The 27,072-nt window shown below is 45.6% G+C and overlaps 1 protein-coding gene across 10 annotated transcripts in view; it reads left to right on the forward strand.

Annotated features, from left to right (window-relative positions):
- Positions 1 to 27,072, forward strand: part of TOP6BL (TOP6B like initiator of meiotic double strand breaks) — a 2,208,219-nt gene that overhangs the window by 274,933 nt on the left and 1,906,214 nt on the right. For 8 of the 10 annotated variants that reach the window (XM_078660852.1, XM_078660845.1, XM_078660847.1 and 5 more), the window contains exon 2: positions 18,174 to 18,315. In XM_078660852.1, coding sequence (XP_078516978.1) covers positions 18,174 to 18,315 — 142 coding nt within the window. Of the gene's footprint in view, positions 1 to 18,173; positions 18,316 to 27,072 lie in introns of those variants that run through there. The other 2 variants (XM_078660848.1, XM_078660850.1) reach the window with 2 other exon arrangements.

Raw genomic sequence — 27,072 nt, forward strand, 5'->3', positions numbered from 1 at the left:
TTTTCAGGAAGAATATTATTTTCGCCCTATTCCAAGATTTGGGGGCTTTTCCAATTAAACCTACAGATTGAATAACTTTCAACAAAAGATGTTCTAGCTCCTCTGAGCATGATTTATATATCTCAAGAGGTATTGTATCTTCCCCTGCCGCTTTTCCTACAGGTAATAGAGCCATGGCTTGATGTAGTTCTGTCATAGTAATATCGTCAGATAATCGCTCCAACTCTAAAGTGTTCTGAGTGTTTATAAGATGCTTTCAACATATTCCTGTATGTCTTCTAAATTGGGCTCAGTTTCTGGAGTGTATAAGGTTCTATAGAAATCAGCGAATTGTTCTAATATATCTTGTGGCTGGTTATAGATCTTATTGCCGGCCCCCCGAATATTTATGATTGTAGAGTCTGCTCTGTCCTCGGCAGCTTTGTAGGCCAACATTTTTCCAATTTTGTCCCCCCCCCTCGTATTGTGTTATTTTGAACTTATGTATATTATTAATGCTTTTCTGTATAAACTTAGTCTTCGCCTCATTTTTTAATAAACCAAGTTTAAGGCCAATTTCAGTAGTCGTTGATAGATTTGATCGGAGTGCTGAGGACAATAGCTCTTCTTGAGTGGTTATTTTTTAAATCAGCGTATCGTTATGTTTTTTGCGTTCCAAATTTTGTCTAATTACGTAGGCCTGGGTGAATCCCCTTATACTTGCTTTACAAGCATCCCATACCATACAGAGTGTGTCTGTGTTTAAGTTGATGTCTATGAATTCTTTGATATGTGATTTTAGTTGTGTCATATAAAGTGTATCAGAAACTAAGTGTCTGGGGAAGGAGAATGATCTGGGAGGAGCCCGGGTGTGTGCAGTTGTAAAAGTCAGCATTATTGCGTTGTGGTCAGAGGAGATACGGGGCTTAAGGCCATAGAGCTGACTTTCAATAGATTGTCACTTATTAATGCCATATCTAATCTTGAGCACAGTTTATGGGGCGCAGAGTAGTACGTATACCCCGGTGTTTTTGGGTATAAAAATCGCCAAGCATCTTTAATGTTATGGATACGGCATAAGTCAAGAATGGACGACCTAGTTTTATGCATCCTTTGAAAACTACCAGGCCTGGTCGTGTCTATTCTGTAGTCCATGATACAATTAAAATCCCCCATGATAATAAGTTCTCCCTCCCAGTCCAAGAGTTTAATGTTCAATTGGTCAAAAAGAATAGGCTCATCTGTATTAGAGCCGAAAACCACGCAGAGAACATATTTGTGGTTCTCGAAACTAATCTGCGCGACGGCCCATCTGCCACCCTTACCACTGGAAGTTTGTATTACTTCAGCCCTAAATCGTTTGTCCTTGAGAATAGCAACCCCTCTTGTGGGGTGCCCGAAAGTGGAGCAAACTACAATGTCGTATCCCAGTTGGTTGAGTATCTTCTTATCCTTCCCTGCAATATGTGTTTCAGATAAGAGAGCAACATGAGGGTTGTGCAATTTTAATTCTTCTTTTATCATGCACCTTTTGTTTTTACTGTTGAGCCCCGCTACATTCCAAGCTAAGCATTTGATTTCATACATTAAAAGTAAGAAACCTCAAGCCTATCTCTGAGTGTCCAAAGTGTCCAAATGTCCCAGTGGGTTTCCTAGTTCTGATGCCAATAGTACAGCAAACAGCAAAAAAAATTAGAGTGTCCTTGCTACAATCTGCCCCGTCAACCTGTGAGCAACTTTTTCTAGATTTCTTCCCCCCCCCCCCCAACCCCCCATCTTGCGGAGAAAAGCGCCCTCCCACCCCCCTCCCCCCTAGCTCTTACCCCAGCCGGGGAAGAGCCACCCTTCTGTATCTGCTGCCGCTGGAGAGGCAGCCTGGGTAGCATGGCACCTCAGGAGGCCCCCACCCTCCCTCTATCTTTAACGGTTTTGTGAGTTAAAGTACAAAATAAACAATCTGCACGTTTTTCAAGTTCATAATGAATCATAAGATTAAAGAAGCCCCCCGTGCAGTAAAGTTTCCTAAATGCAAAAAATTCCAATAAGAGTTAACATTTTACGCATGCTAGTACAACAGATTATTGGACTGATTTTAGGTCTTGCTCTTGTCCGCGCTGATACCAGCTAAATATGCTTCTGCTTCTTTTGCGTTTGTGAAAAAGTGAGTACGTCCATTTTTAATGACCTTGAGACGAGCAGGTTCTTGAAGGAATGCCTGACCCCCACTAGATTTAATTGGATCTATCAGCTTACGCAGCATCCACCGTCTGTCCATTGTTTCTTTGCTTAGATCAGAGCGAGCAAAAATTTAGAGTTCACCAATAGCTACAGGGAAATTAGGACGAGCTCTCTGCCAAACAGCCTAGCGTAGTAAAAATTGCCAAAAAAAACTAAAAAGGGTCGTGGGAACTGATTCTCCCTGTTTCTCTGAACCAGAGGGAGGCGGTGAGCTCGCTGAATTTGCGAATCCCAGTCCCAGTCCGCTAGGTCTGGGAATGCTTTCTGAAACAACCCCACTAGGTAAGCCCTAGGATCAGAACCCTCTGATCCCTCCGGTATACCAAAAAGTCTAAGGTTAGACCGTCTCTGACGATTCTCCAAGTCTTCAACCTTCTGTTGAAGCACTGAAAGTTGAGTCTCGTGTTTGTCAACTACAAGCGTAGTTTTCGTACTTGTTTCCTCCATCTCAACCACCCGTTGTTGCAGTTCGTCAATATCCTTTGATACCCCCCCCGAATTTGGTGGTGAGTTCATGTAAGGAGGATTGTACTTTGCTATTGTCCTCTCTCAGTTGTAGATAATGTTCCTGCGCTTCAGCCCGTTGATTACTCAGTAATTGGAGTATTATATCTAATGGAGAAGAATCGGTTGATTCTCGTCTTCGGTTGTGTCCCTTTTTAGAATCACTCAAATATTTATCTATCTCTGGAATGGCTGAAGGAGGTGTTGATAATAGAGAAGAGCCCGCAGGGGAGGGAGGGGTGGCATCTATGGCCGAGGTAGTGGCTATTGCGTCAGATTGTAGACTATCAGCTTCTATTAAGTGTGAGTCAGCAATGAACTCATGCCTTGGTAGCAGCGCTTGATCAATAAATCCGTCCAATGGCAGTGGCAGGTTAGATGAATTAGTTATGACACTGTTTTCCAAAGTAGTAGGGCTGGCGGTGATGCAGGGCACTTCTGTTGTAGGCATTATCTCTGTGGGGCTAGCTCCTGATAATCTCAATGTCATGTTTTTAACTAATCCTTTAGCCTCAATCCATTTTCTCAGTGGACTTTTGTCCCCAAAAATCTTTTTCAAGGTTTGATTGCTGTTTGCGATAGGCCGGTTTACTAAGGTGCCGACCTTGCCGCTTTTCTTTGCTCTAGGCTTGTTTTTATGTTTGCGCCCTCTCTTTGTTCGTGCTTTAGTCAGAATATCTGAGTGGTCGTCCTTCTCTCCCTTCTCAGCCAGCTCGTCATCTGTTTCGGCGTCCAAATCTTCGAAGGAGCCTTGCTCAATCAATTCAATAGGCTCAATAGATTCTGTGCACTCCATGAGTTCTGCAAATTTTATAAGTTTTATAGGCGCCACACTATCTTCCATTAATCCGTCCCCCTCAGCTGCAGGGTCAGAAGTAGCTGGTTCGATAGATGGAAATGAGCCCACGCTGTGAGCATTCGTCCCTCCTGTGGAAGTCTGTGTATCTACACTTATATCAGGACATGAGTTATCCAGCATTCCAACATCTTTGGTAGCAGCTTTGGTAGCAGCTGGTACGTTAGTCTGTACGGTTGATAGTTCTGTTGAAGAGCTATTATAGGCTTCTTCAGCAACCACAGGGGCGCTACTCTGTAGTGTTCCTCCTGATTTTTCAGTCGTTAAGATGTGAGGTACACTGGTAGTTTCGCTCCCATTCAGTCCCCCTCTTCTGAGGAAAATTATATTTTGCCTTGTTCTATGTCCCTACGTGTTCCCCATCCTATGTTATATGTACATGATTAATATGCATATGTATCCCCCTATGATCGATTAAAGACGCAATTACAGTTGTGTCCAACTCTAGTATGTCAGTTTCCAGTTCTCGTGAAAGCAACGAGTATTAGGCCTATGTTGCCATGTTTTACAGTGTACACGTTAATTCATTGAATTGTCCCCGTTTCTAGGCCTCAAAAGGGCCCGGACGCCAGATTCAAGCTCCAGTCTTCTGAACCCGCTCCGAGGAGCGATACAGCCCCCACCTGCATCCCTGACCCTTCACTTACTTCCTGCCGCGCAGTGCCCGGCCTGGCTCTGCCTGCCTGTCTGCCAAGAGTATGTTATGCTTCTAGTTATCAGTTCAGCTCCTCGTCTTTGCATTCCTTAGCTACTGAACCGTATAAACAGCTTCAGCTATAGTCTAGTCTTTCTGTCTCCATGCAAGAGAATTACTGTATTAATATTCATAGAATATTCCTAGCACACGCAATACATGTAGAATAAATGCATGCACCAGCCTTAGAGTCAAGTAGCCTCTGCCCTGATAGCTTTTAGTTTCTATCAACATGTACTCCAAACACAAGATACCAGATATGCCATAGGTACATGTCGTCTTGACCCTGCAGACTTTAGTCTCCTCTTCTAGTGCAGAAGTCATAGCCCCCAGTTCTCCCTAGTCACACGTCATTGCCCGTTTGCGCGCACCACTAGGTTAAAGGTCCCAGCTGCTCAGGTAGCCCCCTCCATGTTTCCGCCCCATTTATGACACTTCTGTGACGTCTACATCACATGTCCATGTACACGCCTTCTTGTTACACCCATTTTGTTCTTATCTTTCGCGACTGCTACGAGTTACGCCTACTGCTACGCCTATTGTATGCAATGTAATGTAATGTATTATACTATATATATGCTGCACTGTCGATGAGGCATTGCAGCTGCCATCCATTCCATTTCCGTGCAGGCTATCCCGTTCCTGTCCCTTCCCTTATGCCTGATTAAAGCCTGTTAGACTCAGATACCTCGAATCCTGTCTCTTATTTATTGAGCTATCTGTTTTATTCAATGTATTCAAAAATAGTACCGGTAATTAATTATTTATTTACCACATAATGGCGCCCGAACAGGGACTTGCCCTTTCCCCACGCGCCGGCGAAGCCACGCAGGCCCCCTGACCCTCTGCAGCCGTGACGGAACCATACCGTGCACGTGCAGATATTTCTGCTTCAAGTATCCCTCAGGCCCACGGAGGAGACGGAGACTGCGGTCCAGCATCCAGACGAGGCGGTGAGGAATGCGGCGAGTCCCGACCAGAGCCCAAGCCGAGAGTACAAGGTCCGAGGTATCCGGAGGCCCACCTGTAACTGAAGTCCGAAGTTCGTAGTCCGACGTCGTGGCAGTCCAGTCCAGTCCGAGGCCTTCCGTTCTTGCTGCCCGGTGAGTACCGTTGCTGGGGTAGTATCTAGACAGGGTCAATTAATTTGTCTCTGGTCCGATGGGTTTGGGTACACAGATCCAGTCCGAAGTATTCACTTAGGTGGATACGGGTCCTGACGTGTCTCTTTATGGGACCGGTATGTTCTGTACTGTTTTAGCAGTGCATCCAGTAATTCTAGTAAGTCTGTTCTCGAGAAGTCCGAGTATTATGTTTTAAATGTACCAGGTAATATTCTGTTCGAACTGTTATTAATGTTATTTAATGTGTTTTCAATGTCGTGGTATGAGTGATTTGTTTTGCTATTCATTACTGTGTTTATCGTGTATTGTATTGTGTTTGGATTCAAGTCTAGAATGCCTCTGTTTTCCAAGTTACGTCAGATAGGAACCCGGAAAGGGTTACTCGAAAAATCAGTTCCTGTCCCGCCTAGGGACAGTCCAGGACATTTTATGTATCATAAGCATGTCTTAAGTGCCATATTGTATTTAGATTTATGGGTCGACTATACCAAGGATCTAGAAGAGAAATATAGATGGCCTGTATCAGGTGCATGGGATGCCGAGTGCATCATGCGAGTAGAAGAGGCATTATGGAAAAAGAAAGCCCGACAGTCCCAGAAAGATGCCATCGAGTTATGGCGCAAAGAATCTCATAGAAGAACCGAAAAAGAAATCAGAAAAACAGAATTAAGTAGGGAATCCGCAGAAAAAGCCCAAGAAAGGGAACTTCTAGAAGAAGGTGAACGAGTTAGAGCAGAACAGTCAGACAGACAGAGAAATGCTCTTATAAGGGGCATGTATCCTCTTCTTGCCGAGGGCTTGCCGAAGGCAACCCCGGAAGCATCCAGTAATTTTCCGCCACCATTGGTCCCGATTAGGCTACGTCATAAACCGACCGCAGCTGAAATTTTTCTTTCGTCCTATTTGGACGATACAGTCCCAGAATATGCAAATCATATTCCGCCTGTTCAACCTCAGCACCCTGTTAATAATGTAACCCCTGTTCCTCCAGCCACTGGTCCCGGGGACCAAGTTAATGTACCCCCGGCCCAGCCTACAGTAAATGCACCCGTTTTACCAGTCACGTTACCAGCACCCGCACGTCCGGTATTACCTGACGACTCTAGCCCAGGAGGGGCGGCGGGAGGCGCTCCTACCACCCCGCCTCAAACGAAACGAATGACGCTGAGAGAAGCAGCGTTACAACGTACGCCGAAAGTCTCTACTTACGCAGCCCTCAAGAAATACCTTACTGATTGCGTATATGATTCAGTACCAGGTGAAGATTACATGATACTGTATTCAGTACGTTTACGACGAGTTACCACCTTTTTGGTTACTCTGCCAGACATGAAGGACCATCTAGATAGAATATATCATTTTATCCGTACAGGGGAGGATCCAGAAAGTATTCACGAAGCTATGGCACACAGAAAAGTCGAGACTCAACATCTGATTTTACAGTTTTTGATTAACTGTTTAATAAGAGAACAAGATTATCCTGAGAAAGATAAAGATAAGATGAAAGTCCTGACAAAGTGGAGTGATAATATAGCCGAGGGAAAACACAAGACACAGAATTGTATAGACGCTATGTACAGGAAAATCCGTAAGGAAATTCTAGACATACACGAAAAAGAGAAAGCAAGGAAAATAGCAGAGAAAGAGAATGACTCTTCAAGTGAAGAGGTAGACAGCGAGAATCCCGACAGAATAGCGTATGTAGGTAGAACTAGACTTTCCGACAGACATTCACGTCCAGATTACAAGAAAAGTTTTCCTCCTCCAGTGCCAGAACAATGTTCTCTTGAGCAAGTATTCCAAGCTACCGATAAAATTCTGAAATCACGAATAGGTTATAGTGAACTTAATACCATGCATGAACAAGAACTAGCCCGATCAGCAGTCCGATGGACTAGTGATTCTACCACGTTTCCAGATGAAATAGTGGCACAAATGTTCCTGAAACTACCCCCAGCCGAGCAACGTCTGGTGGATATGTATATGATCCAGCACCTCATCACACTGTATGAGGTTCAGCATTCTGATCCAGGTCCTTTACATGATGTATTGAACGAGTTACTCCAGTACAGATGGAAAGGTCTAGGTACCGATTTAATTAATGTCATTCTAGAACAGCGCCACAAATACAGTACGTTCCTGACTCCGCATTTTGTTCCCGTTCCACCCCCAGTAAGGAAGTCATTCTACATAGATAGACAGAATCCGTTACGAGAAGTACATCCAGTTAGGACAACGGGGGGTGCTCTAGAACGAGTATTTGTTTACACCCCATCACGAAAATAGAACTCTTAGAAATGAAGAAGTTAATCCCCTGTCATGATAAAGATCCAGCAGGGTTCCACCGTGAACTAAAAGACATGCTCCATATGGGAGAATACACGTATCCTGATATCATTAAAATGTTAAAGGTCTTGTTGCCTGCGGGCATATATGAAAAACTTAAAGAAAAAGAATGGGAGGTGGGAGAGAATAAGATAGATTGGTCCGCATTAGAAGCCGAAGATAACACACGAGTACCAGGTACCGGTCTTGGGGACAAAGCTAAAGCTTTGCCCGAACTGTTAATACAAGTCTTGCCAAGATTACTAGCCACGAAAAAGGAAGACTGGGATGCCATTTCAGCCTGTAAACAGAAACAAGATGAAGATACTAGTGACTTTTATTCTAGATTCGAGAAATGTTTCATTATTAATAGTGGTCTGAAAACAAGTAGTGAATCGTATCCACATCTTTTTGTTACCAAACTAGTCGAGAATTCAAGTCCACAAGTTAAAAATCGAGTACTGAAAGTCGAGAGTTCTTGGCAAGCTAATACTCCGTCACAGATGCTCCAGATGCTCCAGTATCACCAGAACAGAATCAGGGAAGAGCAGGAACATGAAAGAAGACGTATGAAAGACACGAAAATGAAAGTATTAGTTGCACAGTCTGTTCCACAAGACAGTCAGAAGAGGGGTCCGAATCAAGCCAGTCATCCTACAGCTCCCGTTAAAGGGACATGCAATTATTGTAAACAGCCAGGTCATTTTATAAACGAATGTGCAGTTCTGAAACATAACATAGCTACTGGTAAGACTAAAGAGAGACCGCGTCCGTCTAGACAAGAACAAGTTTCACAGACTTCCCAGCCACCGCAGAACGCACAACAGACAGTTACAGTACCGCAGCCTATAGCTGCAACACAGCACGTTACACAGCAGATGTACCAGTATGCACAGTCAGAGTATCCAGATTATCAGCCATACTCATGAAACAGCCTAGAGAGGGAGGTTGGCTTGCCTCTCATCGAGATTCCTGTAGATCAAGAGGGTCCCTATGTACATAGTCAAGTATTAGGGAAAGACAGAAAGTTTCTGATTGATACAGGGGCAAGTAGGACCACCATCAGTCATGACGAGGTTCCAGGGGCTCCGCTGTCAGGCTCAAGAAATGTTTCCCTTGGATTTTCAGGAAAGCCTATTGTTAATGAAATATCGAAACCAGTTACTCTAGAAGTTGGTCCACTGTCCCGAACTACTGATTTGTTACTTACGAAGTCATGTCCAGAAAATGTATTAGGCATTAAGACACTGAAAGAATTAGGTGCCATAATTTGTTGCTCCCCAGAGGGAGTAAGACTGTTCCTGCGAGATTTTAAAGGTCATTATGTATTACGTGATTTTGATCCAAGATTATTGAATGTACCACAGCATTTATGGGCGCAAGGTCCAACTGATGTAGGTTGTATGCATATCACACCCCATCGTGTCACTCTGAAACAAGGTGTTGTATTACCACGAATCAGACAGTACAAATTGCCACCTGAGGCTGTAGCAGCCTTATCCAAAATTATTGACGAGCTTATTGTTCAAGGAGTGGTTGTAGAAACTGACTCCAATGTATGTAATTCTCCTATCATTCCAGTCCTGAAACGTACTGATCCAAATGCACCTCCAGTGTATCGATTAGTGATTGACCTTCGAGAACTTAATAAATGTATCATACCCCAGTACCCAGTAGTCCCAGATATTTCCTCACTCTTGACTGCCATTGATTCTGAAGCCACGTTCTTTACTGTAATTGATCTCAAGAACGCATTCTTTAGTGTCCCCATTCATCCAGACAGCCAGTTTCTTTTCGGATTCTGTTTAAATGGAAGAAGCTATAAATTTACACGAGCTCCTCAAGGATTCACAGAAAGTCCTAGCATTTACAGTCAAGCACTTAAGAGACAACTAGACAATATTCACATGCCAACTGACACTGCCCTACTCCAGTATGTCGATGATCTACTGATCACAGCCCGTTCTGAACGTGACTGCGAGCGTGCGTCACTGACAATCTTGTATTTCCTGGCCGAGATGGGGCACAAGGTGTCCCCTTCAAAGCTTCAGTTCTGTGTCCAGCAAGTGGTCTACTTGGGACACTTACTGTCCAAGAGGGGTAGGCAGTTGACACCTGACCGTATCCAGTTAATAGCGCATCTTCCACAGCCCAAGACTCAGAAGGAGGTACGAGCTTTTATCGGCCTCACTTCTTACTGTAGACAATGGATTCCTCAGTATGCATTTCTAGCCAAGCCACTGATACAGTTAACGACACAGGAGGCAGCCGTATCGACTGTCCTCCCTTGGACCCAGGAACATACACTTGTTTTTAATGAATTAAAGAAAGCTTTATGTAATGCACCTGTTCTAGCAACACCAAACTACAGTAAGCCTTTTACACTTTTTGTTACTGAACGTGATGGTACTGCATTATCTGTTCTCACACAAGATCAAGCAGGACAATACAAGCCCTGTGCTTATTTTTCTAGCACATTAGATCCAGTAGCCCAGGCTCTGCCTGCGTGCCTCAAGTCAGTTGCAGCCACGGCTCTAGCTATCAGACAGAGTGATTCCATAGTGTTAGGACATTCCCTGACAGTACAAGTCCCACACTCCGTGGAAGTTCTTTTAAACCGAACTCAGACTCAGCACTTGACAATTGCACGTTTAACAGGTTATGAATTGACACTGTTTCAGCCACACATAGAAATCAGACGCTGCAACATTTTAAATCCCGCTACACTGTTACCGTCAGTTACTTCAAGTCCTGCCACACATGACTGTGTGGAAGTTGTTAACACCATGACAAAGCCAAGACAAGACTTGACAGATATTGCATTACCTGATCCTGACCTGACACTTTATGTGGATGGTTCATGTATGAGAACAAGTACAGGAGAACTAGTAGCTGCGTATGCAGTGACTACTGAAACCGAAGTTATAGAAACACACCGTATTGATACTCTGTCTGCTCAAGCAGCAGAGCTCGTCGCTCTGACCCAAGCCTGCATACGAGCTAAGAACCTGAAAGTAAACATATACACAGATTCACGGTATGCATTCGGAGTCGTACACGACTTTGGAGTGCTCTGGCAAGAGAGAGGTTTCATGACTTCTCATGGAACTAAGATTCAGCATGGTCTCCTCATTCAAGCCCTGTTAGATGCAATACATTTACCGACAGCTATTGCCATTATGAAGTGCAAAGCACATACGAAAGTTACTGACATCATTTCCCAGGGTAACGACCTGGCAGATCGTACAGCCAAGCTTACAGCTCAGACTCCAGATATTCCAGTTAACAAGACACCGACACACATTCCAGAACAGACTACTTGTATGACAGTTAAGGACCCTACACAAGATGTACTAGATATCCAGTCACATGCTACCTCTGATGAAATCAAGAAATGGTCCGAACAAGGAGGGGTCCAGACAGATCAGGGATGGTTGACGAAGGGAAAAGCCACATGCTTTCTCCCCGACTCAATGGTTCAAGTCATTATTAATACCGCACATAGTCCAGTACACCTAGGAGAAAAGGCCATGTTAGACAGTATCCAGAACATTTGGTTCAACAAGCATTTACGAGCAGCCGCCAAACAGAAAGTACGTACCTGCATAATATGTTGTCAGTTCAACCCAGGTAAAAGTGTCCCGGTGGAACAAGGTGGATTCCATCCTCCTGACCACCCTTTTGAAGTCCTCCAGATGGATTATATTCAGATGGAGAGATGTCGAGGTTTCAAGTATGTCCTCGTAGTTGTATGCGCTTTGTCCAGATGGACAGAAGCATATCCAGTTCCAGATTACACTGCCGCGACCACTGCCAGGCAGTTGGTTCGTGAGTTTTTCCCCCGCTATGGTTTGCCTAGGGTCGTGTATTCAGACAACGGCCAGCCATTCTCCTCTGAACTCATGAAACAAGTTTCCCTTCTGTTAGGGTACCAGTGGAAGTTCCATTGTGTACGCCATCCTGAAGCAGCCGGTCTCGTAGAGAGACATAATCAGACATTGAAAATCCGCATTGCAAAAGTATGCGCAGAGAAAGGTGTAGATTGGTTGGTAGCACTGCCAGTTGCCCTTTTTTATATGAGAATGGTTGCACACTCTAGATCAGGTCTGTCCCCGTACGAGGTCGTATTCGGCCGTCCTCCAAATATGTGGGGTACACCTATGCCCCGAAAGATTACAGACGTTTCCAGTAATATGCTGACAGATTACCTAGCTTCCTTGATGTCTGCCCTACACTCTTGTCGTTCACAGGTCACCGCTGCTTTTCCAGACAACACCGAAGTGAAACCGCACGAAGTCATACCAGGCGACTTCGTCCTCGTGAGAAATTTTGATCGTTCAAGTCCGCTGGAGCCCCGCTGGAAGGAGCCCAAGTTGGTGTTATTAACAACAAGGACCGCAGTCAAGCTCGAAGGACGCAAGGGCTGGGTACATACCAGCCACATCAAGAAATTCCATGGATTACGACCAAAGACGTTTATCAAAGACTGCCCCGTTCTCAAAGACTGCCCAGACACAGACTCTAAACTTCCCCTGTTAGAGAAAACTCCGCAGCAGGAGTATAAAGCCAAGTTGAGGTCTAGCAAGTCAGACAGTTTAATTGTTTAAGTCCCTCTCGGGTGAAGCGGTTAGACAGGTTCCTGACATGTATGAGATAGACCCACATAGTGAGAGAGTTAGTCAAAACTCTAAGAGAATATGCTATCAAAAGAATATTTGCAGTAGATGCATCGTTACTCTGTTATTTTTTATGTTTCTGAGTCTTATGGTTACCTGCATAAGTTATGCTTTTCATTTATGTTTTCCTTTTTCACATGTACATATGTTTCCTAATGTTACAGTAGAGCACACATTTAGTGACCTGCCTCCTCACGAGTTATCCTATCGTCTTGCTATGCGTAATAACACATTTATCAGAATGTTACACTATTCACACCAGACCAGCAATGCCACTAATTGTTGGGTGTGTGGTCGACTTCCCCCTTTCCAGACACCGAAGGGAGTTCTGCCACTCTTTCCTTATCCGTTTTCACACAATGGCTCGTGTGGAGCATGGTCCACATTAACGTCTTCCTCAAATGATATGTCCCTTCTGAATAGAACATGTTTCCCAGACAAGGAAGGTTTTCCCCACAGAACAGGGTTAGATCTAGAAAATGAAGTATATGATTTAGGTAATTATTCCTCGAATTTCATGGTCCTGAATGTCCAGTCCGATACTACTCCAGATTTGCCCGCTATTTCAGTACTACCAGTTAAAGGCGAATTATGTGTCAGAAAGAATGGTTCCGCACATGTAGGACATAGTGATTGTACTACTGTGGTCGAGTATAGTGACAGTGGGAAATCTATTTTCAAAGCCTCACGTCATTCTTATTTTGTTTGTGGTCAGACCGCATATATACGTCTGCCCCTCGATTGGGATGGAACATGTTATATTGCCTTCCTACTGCCACCAGTTTTTCTAGCCCCATCTGATTATCACAGAGACACACATCTAGTACACGTTAGACATAGAAGGGAGACTGAGTCCCCAATTGTCGATCAAACTGAAACTGCTCTAGAACAATATCAAGACTTCAATAAAGGTTTCTTTTTCTTCATAGGTCCTGTCCAGAATAGTAAGTTAATACGTAGGTTAACCAGAACCCTTGAAGCAGTAGTGAATGAGACTACTTCCGCTCTAGGTAATTTAACTGAAGAGCAATCTGCTATGAGATTTGTCGTGCTCCAAAATCGTCTCGTCCTTGACGTCATACTGGCCGATAGAGGAGGAGCTTGTAGAGTCATCGGATCTAGTTGCTGCATTTTCATTCCTAATAACGACCGTCTGTATATTCAGCTATAACCAGACTTCATAAAATTGCCCATCAGTTACACCAAGATCCAGGCACCTGGACATGGTCCGGTTGGCTCTGGAGGATCATATCTGCCTGGGGATGGAAAGTATTGTCATTTATAGGTATAGCAGTAATGATCATATTCAGTTGCTGCCTCTGTTTACAATGTGGCCCTGCGATTTGTGGCTTGTGTGCTACATCTTGTATTCCTAGTCCTAAGTCCCGTTCCAAGACAATTCGAGACGAGCAAATGATGCTATATGAACAGATAGATGGTATCATGAATATTGATGTTTCCTGATGGAAACGTAGGGTCAAGGAGGGAATGAGGAAAATTATATTTTGCCTTGTTCTATGTCCCTACGTGTTCCCCATCCTATGTTATATGTCCATGATTAATATGCATATGTATCCCCCTATGATCGATTAAAGACGCAATTACAGTTGTGTCCAACTCTAGTATGTCAGTTTCCAGTTCTCGTGAAAGCAACGAGTATTAGGCCTATGTTGCCATGTTTTACAGTGTACACGTTAATTCATTGAATTGTCCCCGTTTCTAGGCCTCAAAAGGGCCCGGACGCCAGATTCAAGCTCCAGTCTTCTGAACCCGCTCCGAGGAGCGATACAGCCCCCACCTGCATCCCTGACCCTTCACTTACTTCCTGCCGCGCAGTGCCCGGCCTGGCTCTGCCTGCCTGTCTGCCAAGAGTATGTTATGCTTCTAGTTATCAGTTCAGCTCCTCGTCTTTGCATTCCTTAGCTACTGAACCGTATAAACAGCTTCAGCTATAGTCTAGTCTTTCTGTCTCCATGCAAGAGAATTACTGTATTAATATTCATAGAATATTCCTAGCACACGCAATACATGTAGAATAAATGCATGCACCAGCCTTAGAGTCAAGTAGCCTCTGCCCTGATAGCTTTTAGTTTCTATCAACATGTACTCCAAACACAAGATACCAGATATGCCATAGGTACATGTCGTCTTGACCCTGCAGACTTTAGTCTCCTCTTCTAGTGCAGAAGTCATAGCCCCCAGTTCTCCCTAGTCACAAGTCATTGCCCGTTTGCGCGCACCACTAGGTTAAAGGTCCCAGCTGCTCAGGTAGCCCCCTCCATGTTTCCGCCCCATTTATTACACTTCTGTGACGTCTACATCACATGTCCATGTACACGCCTTCTTGTTACACCCATTTTGTTCTTATCTTTCGCGACTGCTACGAGTTACGCCTACTGCTACGCCTATTGTATGCAATGTAATGTAATGTATTATACTATATATATGCTGCACTGTCGATGAGGCATTGCAGCTGCCATCCATTCCATTTCCGTGCAGGCTATCCCGTTCCTGTCCCTTCCCTTATGCCTGATTAAAGCCTGTTAGACTCAGATACCTCTAATCCTGTCTCTTATTTATTGTGCTATCTGTTTTATTCAATGTATTCAAAAATAGTACCGGTAATTAATTATTTATTTACCACACTTCCTGCCATTGATTTAGCCACTAATTTGGTTACAGGTTTGTTACGGTCTGACCAGGTTTTTTAGTATATGGGCCAGGAGGTAATTTGAAAGGTCTCTGTACCTGTCTGTCGGTGTCTCCATTCTCCCGGTCCGGACCTCCCATCATGTCAAGCGCCGTCTCTGCTTCCTTCAACTCTGCTGAGGAGGAAGGTTTTTTCTTTTCCTTTTTATCTCCGTTCGTGGCAGCACAGCAGGCGTTTTCCAGTGTAATATTGCCGGCACCCCCCGAGGCTGCAGTGGCGGAGAGAGACGTTGCTGTGACCGTGGCTGTTACCAAAGCTTGTGAGGCTACGGCAGGGGGAGGGAGAGAGGGTGCGGCAGGTCCTGCCGGCTGTCTGCTGTTCCGCGTTGTCCGTGGAGGGTTCTTCGGGGACATCCTTCTCGGCCACCAGGTGTACGGGCACGAAAATTGAGGCTGAACCAGCCGAGCCCCGAGCTCCCCAGCAGGCCGTGGATCGTCCGCCGGAAGAGCTTGGCTGTGTCTGGAAGCCGGAGCATCGATGAAGAAACGCCACCGCTATCGCTGCTTTGGAGTTCCTCCTGAAGCCGTCAGCAAGTTTTTTCACTTTTTTACGAAAAGCGCCTATTCCCTTTCTGAGGTCAAAGCATGAAGTTTTCAGCGGGCCTTGTCATTTACAATGGCAATAGCTCAAACTCTCGTAAATGCGAGACTATTTGCATTGCAAATGCTTGTATACTTTAGTATATACTTATGTGCATGTACTTTGTGGGCTCTGGAGATCAGCCCTAGGACTTGTCTGCTTCCGCGTTGGGACTTTTTTAATGTTCACCTGCCTCTATTTGACTGTCTTGATAAAAAACAACCAGCAGAGGTCAGAAAAATACTAGAATTGCTTTCTGCTGAGGGACTTGCTTTTTTAGGTTTAAGTATTTTTTATTGAGGAAGTACAGAGACATAGCATCGTAAAGCATGAAAGAGGTCGGGCAATAATAAACAATTCCCAGAGAGCAAATTAACTGCCAATACAGACTTCAAAATTCACCGCCACCGTCGTGGTCCAATAGTCTAAATCAAGCAAGAGCGGTTACAGGTGTCATCCTCAAGCATTGCGGTCGAACGTCGACCGGGAAGCAAACACCAAGCTCTCCGTACTTCACTAAAAACTTAATAAACTTCCCCAACAACCCCCCCGACCCGCCCCTTCCCCCCACCCCCCAACTCTCAGTCCGGTACCGCGCAAGAAAGGTTCACAGACACTCACAAGCCTTCTCTCTTCACGTATCCAACCCACTGGTCTATCCCCTACCTTCCTCCTATCCATTCAGGTGATCGGTGGTGTAAGCCTAAGGAGTCTCAGATACCTGGGGCATGTAAGCTCCCTGAATTCAGTAGCCAATAAAGTATGGAATGGTTGCCACAGCTCAGTGAATTGGTCGACCTCCCCAGCTAGTGTAAGTGAAATTTTTTCCATACCTAGGACATGCCACAGCCTGTGCAACCAGCCCGTGATCGAGGGGATCGTGGAGGTGCGCCAGTGTACTAGAATGTTCTGCACGGCAGAGCCCAAGGCAATGGCTATGTGTCTCCCTCTCCGGGATTTCAACGGAAACATTAGGGCGTTAGGTAGGCCCAGCAAGGTATAGGCCGGGAGGCGAGGTAATTCGATGCCAAAACATTTATCAATTTCATCGAGCACCTCCCTCCAATAGTCCTGTATTAGTGGGCAGTCCCATAGGATATGTGTTAAAGTCCCAATGTGCCCGCAAGCGCGCCAACATGTATTGTCTATGAGCCTGTGCATTTCGTGCAAGCGTTCAGGAGTGCGGTACCAGTATGTCGAAACCTTCGTGAATGTTTCCGTAAGCCCCACATGATATGCAGAATGTCGCGCCCTGTATGAGATCTGCTCCCATTCTTTGTGGCTTAGTGTTCTTCCAAGTTCCCTGTTCCACCTCTCCCTCCCGGGGTTATAGATATGTGCGGACGGGGACTTGCTTTTTTAAATTTTTCTGGCAACCGCCTCTGTTTAACTTTCTTGATAGAAAACGACCAGCAGACCTCAGTAAAATACCAGAATCACTTTAGCATTCTCTAGATTCCAGTCCATAGAAATTGTCTACTACGAGCACCTGTAGACAATAATATTTTTTTCATATCTTGTATTTTCAGTGATATGACCACCGAAGGCCCTGATTTTATATTAAAAACAGAACTTTGGCCTATACCATTTCCCGCTGAAAGTCAATATTTCTCTCCATGTGTTCCCATACCTGGCGAGTCATGCAGTTTGGTGCTTACTTTCCCTTCATGTTAAAGAACAGTAGATGTTTCAGCACCCAGGATAATGTGCTGCATAGCTAAATACTTATAAAGTCCCAAAGGCGAGACCTATTGCATTGCAAATGCTTGTTGATACAAGGTTGTCACTTTGCCAAATTGTCAAACACCCTCTGCCAATAATGCAGTAACGGCGTGATTCTGTTTTTTTCTGTGGCTCAAAAGTCTGAGTGGAAATCAAATGATAAACCTGTGAAAACGGCATGAATTTTAACGGTAGCTCGCAAGGAATTGCAATGACGGCAGCTTGTAGGTTGACGTTCTGCAATGAGAAATAGGGTACAGTGTGTACGTTAAGTGAATCAGGTAGCAGTATGAAATGAGACTGAGGAGTCAGCAGTTGAGGTTTGCATCCTAATCCTGCGTCTGGGTGATACTTTTGCGCATAACAAGGCCGACACAACCGAGTACTGTGTTCATAAGTATTAGATTCTGTTAGAGTACTGGATACATTTAGCTAGAAATACCTAAAATAATCGAAACAAACAGACCCATTGGAGAAATGACAATAACATACATACATTTCTCTTGCTTATATTGCACTGATAAACCTGAAGAAAATGCTTGATATTACTGAAAAGTTCAACTGTAAGAACGTGAGTTATTACACTGTCAGTTCCTCAAAATGTAGACCTTTTCAGATTTTTAAAATCTGTCATCTAACAGACAAAGTAGACTTAGGTTAAGAAATAGTTACTTAATTTTGATAAAGATGTTGCCACAATTGATTGGCCATATTTATACTTTTTCTATATTATATGAAAATAATTATTGTCTTTGTTTGTCTCCAGATTTTTGAATGCTTGTTCGTTCACATAAAGTGTAAAAATGGAAAACTAGCAAGAATGTTCTGTCCGGAAGGAACTCTGTTCATTGCTATTAATGCGGAGAGCTTGAAACGTGATGTAAACCAACTTCAGTGTTTTGCAACCAGTAAGTATTTGTGTATGTGTTTGTTTAAAACCACATCCTAAGTGGAAATGTATACATGTGGATTTATGTTGTGTGATACTAAATACAAAACAAAGAAACACTGCTCTTTAGAGGTGCATGGTACTTTAAATGTGGGAGTGCCACTTATCCCACCCATCTAGAGTCCGAGCTATCCAAAGAAACACAGATCTGGAGTTGCAAATTGATGATTTACAAAATGAATTCGTTTTTCAAGAGGAAGGTGAATGGAGTTTGGGCAGGTTTTTGTTACAGTGATGTTCACATTCTTCCGAGCTGACGTCCTAGTGTTTTGTTTACTTTCTTGCATCTTGTGATCTCTTTGTTGGGGTTGGTGATGTTGCTGCATGCCCACCTGATGCAGTCCTGCCACAGTCCTGCCAAGTATCATGCATCAGGTGTTAGACTATCGCATTTAAGTGTGGTGATCCGCATCACCGCACTGAAATGCATTGTAATGCATTTGCATAGTACCTCAGCCTCCCTAGCGCTGCCTAAACTATATCTTGGAGTGAAGTGTGGCAGCTGGCAGCGCGCCCTACATGGCGTTCCCGCTGCAGGCTTGTGTCTTGAAGCAGAGTTGATGCTGCTGTTAGGCTCGCTGCACAATGCAACAATGTTTCATTTTGATTTCCGCGTTGCGGCTCTCACACAGCCTGACATCGCGGTAGTGCCCAGGCCAGTCTGATACACCCATTAGTCTGGCGCCAATGGGGAGGGGAAGTCACTTCCTGCTTGAGAAGGCTGGGAGTTTGTTTTGAGAGAAAGCGGCTTGGGCTGTCTACTGGTGTGCTGGGGCTGCCACAATCTTAGCTCTTGCAGCACTGACTGCTGCCAGGCCGCTATTGCATGCTGTCTGTCCCACAGTGAATTCAATTATTCATCACGGGGTCAGCTTCACGTCATGGAGTCAGTGACCGGCTGTGGCAGTGGCTGCCGAGGACAACCTGTCACTGATTGGACAATAACAGACTTGAGGACAGCTGTCCCCTGAACTAAGGAGGCGGGCAGTAAATCTGAACTGCCACGGTGACTTGTAGTCCGCTTGCTTAGCAGAGTCGCTGCCTGCAAAAGAGTCATAGTAAGTACAAGTCACCAGAGTGTGCGCATGCTTATTCGACCCAGCAAAAACCGCACTTGCTGAATATTTGACTGAACCCATTTGTTCATAAGCAAGCCAAAATACGTGACAATCGTGATTTTTAAAATGACAAGAACATTGATGCAAACATTAACAAATCCCATAAATCTGCCTTTGTATTTGAATGTGTTTTTTCAACGATTGGCGGGTTATGTGCTTGTGAGTGACTTTAGGGGACGCGTGTAAGATTGCGAGAATGTTCTGTACATTCCTCATGGAACGTCCACCCCCTTGCTGTGTTTCTATCACAAAGTAGCTCCTGTTGTGCACGGATCCTTTCTTGGACGGTTTTTCTCGCACCCTGCTGAGATTGTGGTGAGTGTGTTATTCAAGTCTCAAACGGATATCAAGTACACCCATAACAAACAGCAGTTTATGTTCTGAGATAGTTTTGAGTCAGTCATTGGTGCAGTGTTACAAGTGAAACTACTTGCACCAAAATGTTACATGCCTTTGACTAAAACGCCATTTTGGCTGGAAAAGTCAACTTGGCAACTGTGGTCTAAACTGCAAAGGCCTGTGCCAGTAACTTTTTTTGTAATAATAAATGTGAAAATCCTTAATCAAAGATGCATCACAGCGTGTGTGCCATCAGGACTGAGCATAATGTTTACCACAGAGGTGACTTGTCACCTTCATCAAATGAAAGTGTTCTGAAAGTCGGGTCAGTGAGACTATACTATCAGCCTAGCTGTGGCCTAAAAGAGTGCCTCGCATGCTCCGCTTTCTAATCCAGCCCTGCTTATAGCTCGTGGTCGGCGTCAATTGAGTGACTCTGCAGCTGAATATAATAAACTATGAAAGCCTTGTAGACTGCTTTATCTATTTTCTGCAATTTTAGGTGCAGTCTCTTAAATAAGTTGTTTAACAATTATTTCTTATGCTTTTAAGCAGTTAACTTAAACATTCTCGTTGCTCAAATGGGTGTAATTTTTTATATTTATATGTTTCCCTCCACTTCATTGCTTTATTTTTCTCACAAGCATGTGTTACTCATAGTCGTTGAAATGTCACTCATAATTTCACTGAAATTATGAAAATGTCACACATAGCAATCTGAAACCTTGGCAGCTATGCTGATGTCTTTATTTTAGATTGATATGCTCCGGGGAGCTTTTGAGATATGTTCTTACTTCTTAAGTTGTCGGTCAAGAGTACTGCCTGTTTTGCTCTTTACTATCAATAAGAAGGGTCTTTTTTGCTTTAATGTTATTTCTCTTGCTTGTCATTTCCTCTCACAGTCCTTACATGAGTTTATCTCCATTTATGCAGAGCCTAATCACCAAACTTGACTTTTCCCTCCCAATCCAAGATGGCCCCTATACCAAAGTGTATAAATACATTACTTCCTGGGTCTTTTTTTTGCAACCTATTAACATCTTGGCTACAGGTATGTTAACATTTTTTGCTTTTCTTTTATGTTTTAAGACTTGCTTTAGTGGTTTTATGTTATTTTTCGTGGTCACGCTCATATGATGGGCATACAGGCTACAGGGGGCATGTTGGGCTTGCTGGGCAGCCTGTGACTGCCCCTGGGAGGTTGGTATGTTTCTTTCTGATTTTTTTCCATAGTTCCCCATTGCTTTATTTTGCATTATATCCACTATGGTAGGGTGCGCAGTACTCTTTGAAGCTGTGGGATGCAGTATTAGGAGATCGAAGCTGTGGGATGCAGTATTAGGAGATCAACAGGAGCCTGGTAAGTGCATGATTTCAGGATGGTGCCCCTGCTTTAACTGACTGACGTGCCCTTCAGTTTCTGCCTGTGCTTTGCAGGTGAGGAGCGTACCACTTTGTTCGCCATAAGTTGGCAGGGTATGCTCAGACGTTAGTCCCTTGCTCACTTTGCCACTGGATTCAAGCAAGCCGGGCTGAAGACGGCTGAAATGCCAGAAACCGGTCCTCGGAAGCTTGTTTCCGGTCCAGGGAAGGCATGGCTTGGCAGTTCGGGCTGGACTGTTCCCATGAGGCACAGGGTCAGACTGATTTGCATATGGTCATGTCTGAACTGGGGTGGCAGAGTGGGCTAAAGAACGGTGATGGATTAAACCCAGATCTGTTGACTAGGTGTGAGTGTTTGATTGGTTCAGATGCTCCGTCCATCACCACCCCCTTTTGTACCACTTTGTTCGCCATAAGTTGGCAGGGCATGCCCAGACGTGAGTCCCTTGCTCACTTTGCCACTGGATTCAAGCAAGCCGGGCTGAAGACGGCTGATATGCCAGAAACCGATCCTCAGAAGCTTGTTTCCGGTGCAGGGAAGGCATGGCTTGGCAGTTCGGGCTGGACTGTTCCCATGAGGCACAGGGTCAGACTGATTTGCATATGGCTATGTCTGAACTGGGGTGGCAGAGTGGGCTAAAGAACGGTGATGGATTAAACCCAGATCTGTTGACTGGGTGTGAGTGTTTGATTGGTTCAGATGCTCCGTCCATCACCACCCCCTTTTGTACCACTTTGTTCGCCATAAGTTGGCAGGGTATGCTCAGACGTGAGTCCCTTGCTCACTTTGCCACTGGATTCAAGCAAGCCGGGCTGAAGACGGCTGAAATGCCAGAAACCGGTCCTCGGAAGCTTGTTTCCGGTCCAGGGAAGGCATGGCTAGGCAGTTCGGGCTGGACTGTTCCCATGAGGCACAGGGTCAGACTGATTTGCATATGGCCATGTCTGAACTGGGGTGGCAGAGTGGGCTAAAGAACGGTGATGGATTAAACCCAGATCTGTTGACTGGGTGTGAGTGTTTGATTGGTTCAGATGCTCCGTCAATCACCACCCCTTTTTGTAGCACTTTGTTCGCCATAAGTTGGCAGGGTATGCTCAGACGTGAGTCCCTTGCTCACTTTGCCACTGGATTCAAGCAAGCCGGGCTGAAGACGGCTGAAATGCCAGAAACCGGTCCTCGGAAGCTTATTTCCGGTCCAGGGAAGACATGGCTTGGCAGTTCGGGCTGGTCTGTTCCCATGAGGCACAGGGCCAGACTGATTTGCATATGGCCATGTCTGAACTGGGGTGGAAGAGTGGGCTAAAGAATGGTGATGGATTAAACCCAGATCTGTTGACTGGGTGTGAGTGTTTGATTGGTTCAGATGCTCCGTCCATCACCACCTCCTTTTGTACCACTTTGTTCGCCATATGTTGGCAGGCTATGCTCAGACGTGAGTCCCTTGCTCACTTTGCCACTGGATTCAAGCAAGCCGGGCTGAAGACGGCTGAAATCCCAGAAACCGGTCCTCGGAAGCTTGTTTCTTGTCCAGGGAAGGCATGGCTTGGCAGTTCGGGCTGGACTGTTCCCATGAGGCACAGGGTCAGACTGATTTGACTAGATCTTAGATTCAGTCCTGGGGTCTAAGCTGAAACCAGATTAGCAAAAACATTTTAGTTATTGTGATGAATTTTCAGGAATATAAAGCTGGTTTAAAAGCTCACACTTAGAACGTTTTCAAGGTACTTCTGACAATGTTATTCAATGGGAGGAAATTCAGGTTGCAGGTAAAGTACAATTGCGTTACTTTTGTAACCCAGCACTAGTCTCCTAGGGCCAGCACTGGGGGCTTAACTCAAAACAGGTAGGTAATTGCGTTTCAGTATTTCGTATGATTTTTAAAGAATTTTTGCAGTTTTCAAAAGTAGACACATAAGAAATTTCATAGAAAAGCAGACAATGGGTTCCTATGGAGAAAATACAGGTTACTAGTAAACCCGCTCAGGATTACTTTTGCGGTTCAGTGTTGGGCTGAAAGGTACAGCACTGGCTTATCTCCTGATCACAGGTGAGTACTTTCGAATTCGGACTTTGGCTGATTTTATAGGAATATTTTCAGTTTTCAAAACTTCACACTTAGAAACATTTTCGAGTCAAAATGGGTCAATGTTATCCAATGGCAGGTAAGTGAATTACTGGTTTCCAAGTGAGTACTTGGTTGATGAAGTTAGGGTTCCGGGCATAGACTCAGGAGTCCCCCAGGGTCAGGTGAGTACAGTTAGTTCAGTCCCAGCGGCACAGGGCGGCCGGGTGCAGAGGTAGGTAGGCCCTTTGTTATGCAATGAGGGAAAGGGGGCCTTCGGTTGGTGGCTGCTGGGTAGCAGGGCACGCGTCTCTGGGAGCTGGGCTCCTGGTCACTTGCTCAGGGCAAGGGGGCGAAGTAGGATAGGGCCAAGGGGTCACAACCAGCGGCACTCGGGCGGCTGGGTGCAGGGTGCTTTTTAGCCGTTGGGCGCTCAATGTTATCCAACGAGGATCTTGAAAAAGGAACAAAGGCTGCAGGTTCGGGGACGGTGACTCTCCAGGGTCGACCAGCACTTCGAGAGGTAAGTTGGGATAATGGAGCACAGGTACCCCAAAGAGAGGCACAGGGGGCCGCGGGGCACCAGGTGCAGGGGTGTCTTTGGTGGTCGGAAAAGCTTACCCTCGGCTGGTCGCGGTTGGGGTGGCCCCTGGTTCTGAGTCTGCAGGCGTCGGCTGGTTCGTCAAGGAGGGTCTTTGGGCACTGGACTTCGGGTCCCAGTCGCCGGGGGGGCGTCCTAGTGGTCTTGGTTCGGGTTGGCCTGGCCCGGGCTCGGCTGGTGCAGAGTGGGCTGGTCCGGAGCTTCCTGGTGAGCACCAGGTGGGTTGTTGCAGCAGAGCCTCTGCTGATGGGAGTCCCAATCTTCGAGAGGGTCAAGGCAGGCAGGTCCTCTGGGTGTCCCAAGGTTGCTGTCCACGGAGGTCACTGGGATTTAGGCAGGAGCAAGTTCCAGGATCAACAGGCCGGTAGGGCTGGGGTCAAGTCAGTTGTTGTTGTCCTTTTGTTAGCAGCTGCGCGGCGGGTCTTCTTCTTCTTGATCTTCTTTTGCTATCGGGATCTGAGGAAGGAAGGTTCAGGGAGCCCCTAAATACTAAATTTAGGGGCGTTACAGGTAGGGCAAGGGCAGGGACCAATGGGTCCCTGTCCTGGGGTGAGGACCCCCCTAGCCTGCTCCTCTCCTGTGGGAGGGGGGCAGGAGCCTAGCTGGGATTGGGCAGGGCTCCCCATCTACAAGATGGACGGAGCCCGGGGTCGTGCTTTACCTCACCTCCTCCACCTAAGGGGTGGAGTTGGCAAAGGTTGGCACACCCTCCTTCCTGATGTAGTTTTTCCCGCCAGTCTTCCGGCCAGAGTGGGGGTAGAACGGGTGGGGGGGCCAGTGGCTGGGTACAGCAAATGGTCTGGAGAAGCTCTCAGAGGCGGTATGCCTTTGAATCTTCCCCCTGTCCCTCCTGGGGGAGGAAACATAGCACCTCGCCCAGGATGTGCATGCATTGTTGCAGGCCCAGGAGAGCGGGGGGCTCTCCACCCAGGGGTCCAGCAACATGTCTGCTGTGTGGCAGCCTCTGCAGCCAATCAGCCCAGACGTGGATTGTAGGTTCGGGTTTTGGAGGGCATCTCTAGGATGCCCTCTCATGCATCTTACATTAAATCCCACACTGGCATCAGTGCGGGTTTAATGTGCTGAGAAGTTTGGTACCAAACTTGTCAGTCTTCAGTGTAGCCATTATGGTGCTGTGGAGTTCGTAATGACAACCTCCCAGCACCATATACTCTTAAATGGCATCACTGCACTTACAGTGCCCAGGAATGGCCCTGGGTACTGTAGGGGCACAGGGCTCATGCACCTGTGCCCTCACCTCTGGCATAGGGCACCCTGCTAGAGGGGTGACTGAAGTATGCCAGGGCAGTGGGTTCTGTGGGCATGGCGACTCTTGTTTTAGTTCTGTACTTAGGCACTCAGCCTGCAAAGGCAGTGTGTGGGTGCCAGGGTACAGGGCCCCTGAGGGTGGCACAAAAGTGCTGCAGCCCTCAGGGGTCTTCTCTGGTCACCATGCCCTAGGTACCTAGGGTACCATTTACTAGGGGCTGACAGGTGGCCGGAGATGCCAATTGGGTATTTTGTTTCAGCGTAGCTTTTCTTTTTAGGGAAGGAACACAGGCACTGGGTACCTGATTGGCAGGGACCCAGGGCACACTCAGCAGTTCAGAAAAAAATGGGGGCATACCAAGACAAGAAAGATGGCACTTTCTCACCCATGGGTATTTTTTATTTTCTGGGCTTTTAAATTACTTTCGTTGTCATGCAGCGTGCCCCTTGTATTTCGACCTTTGGCGGTAGTGTGTTTTGTAAAGATCAATGTTCATTTTCTGCTGGCGGGGGGCCCGCACTGTGACAGGGCGCGTCCCGGCTGCAAGGGCGCGGGGCCGGCTCTCACTGAATGGTCTGGACGTTCCCTCAGCCTGAGGCCAGCAGAAGTGGGGCATGCCCGGTGCGTTCAGTGAGAACCGACCCGCGTGCATGATATCAGGCTGCGATGCACAGAGATGAAATGTGCCTGCGGCGTGCCGCCTTTCAAACATGAAAATATGTGCACGGCAATGTAATGCTTATGGATATAATGCGCGCACTGCGCCACCATTCTTAAAGATCAGTGCACTGATATTTACACCTTCGAAATACACATTGCCCTGCATTTCTAATGGAATGGAATGTGTTTGATGTGCTGCTATCTGTCTCACTGAAATGTGTGGGATGCATCACAGTTTCTTGAAATAAGATTTGTGCATTGCACCACCAGGCCTACACAACGAAATATGTACAGTGTGCTGTTTTAGCAATGACATGTCTTTACTTGTAATTGTATTTATATGGCTCTTACTACCCCTGACGACGCGTTGAAATGCACCACTATCACCAATAAAACGTGCAACGCCCTGACATAAGCACTAATAAAAATTAGTGCAACGAATACCTTATTCCCAAAAAGTAAACTGTGTGCTTTGCAACACTACCTACGCCAAGGATGTGTGAAATGATACACACTTCCTAAAATGAAATATGTTGAAATGCTTGGCGTATGCTGCTAGTCCCATAAAAGAACTGTGCGCAATGGGCCTTAATTCTTATCATGACGTGCACCAAGCCCGGTCCCTGCAGATATAAGTGAAACGTGCAGTGCACGGCTACTCCAAAAAATGAAATATGTTCAGAAGGCGCCAAGACTCCTAAAACATGAAATGTGTGTAGTACACCATTGGGCCTGAAAGTGAGCTGCGCACTGCCGCTGACATGAATAACATGTGTTCTGTGCACGGTGATTCACAGCAGTGAAATGTGTCCCAGACACTATTGATCACATTACTTGTGTGAGCAGGGTTCACTGAATTCCTTGTGCACAACGTCTCACTATTTATTGCAATCCAATTTGTGCAGAGCACCACTATGCGCAACAATAAAACCGTGTGCTCTGCACTATCCTTTCTAAAACTGAAGTACGTGCAACACACCACGGTTAACTGCAATGCAATATCTGTCAAGCAACACTTTCAAAATAATAAAAATATGTTGAATGCATCACGATTCATAAAAAAGAAAACGGGTTCAGAGCACCCCAGTCGTATTCATTAAATGTGTGCAATGCACCACGAGTCCCTCAAATTAAAAGTATCCAATGCACAACCACGTAAATTAATTGAATGTGATACTTGCACCACTATTCCTCCAAATGAAATGTATTCAATCGACTTAAAATTAAATGTATGCATTGAACTGCTATTTCTAAAACTGCAATAAGTGCAATATATCACTAT

Source organism: Lissotriton helveticus, chromosome 9, assembly GCF_964261635.1.
Source record: "Lissotriton helveticus chromosome 9, aLisHel1.1, whole genome shotgun sequence".
NCBI lineage: Eukaryota > Metazoa > Chordata > Amphibia > Caudata > Salamandridae > Lissotriton > Lissotriton helveticus.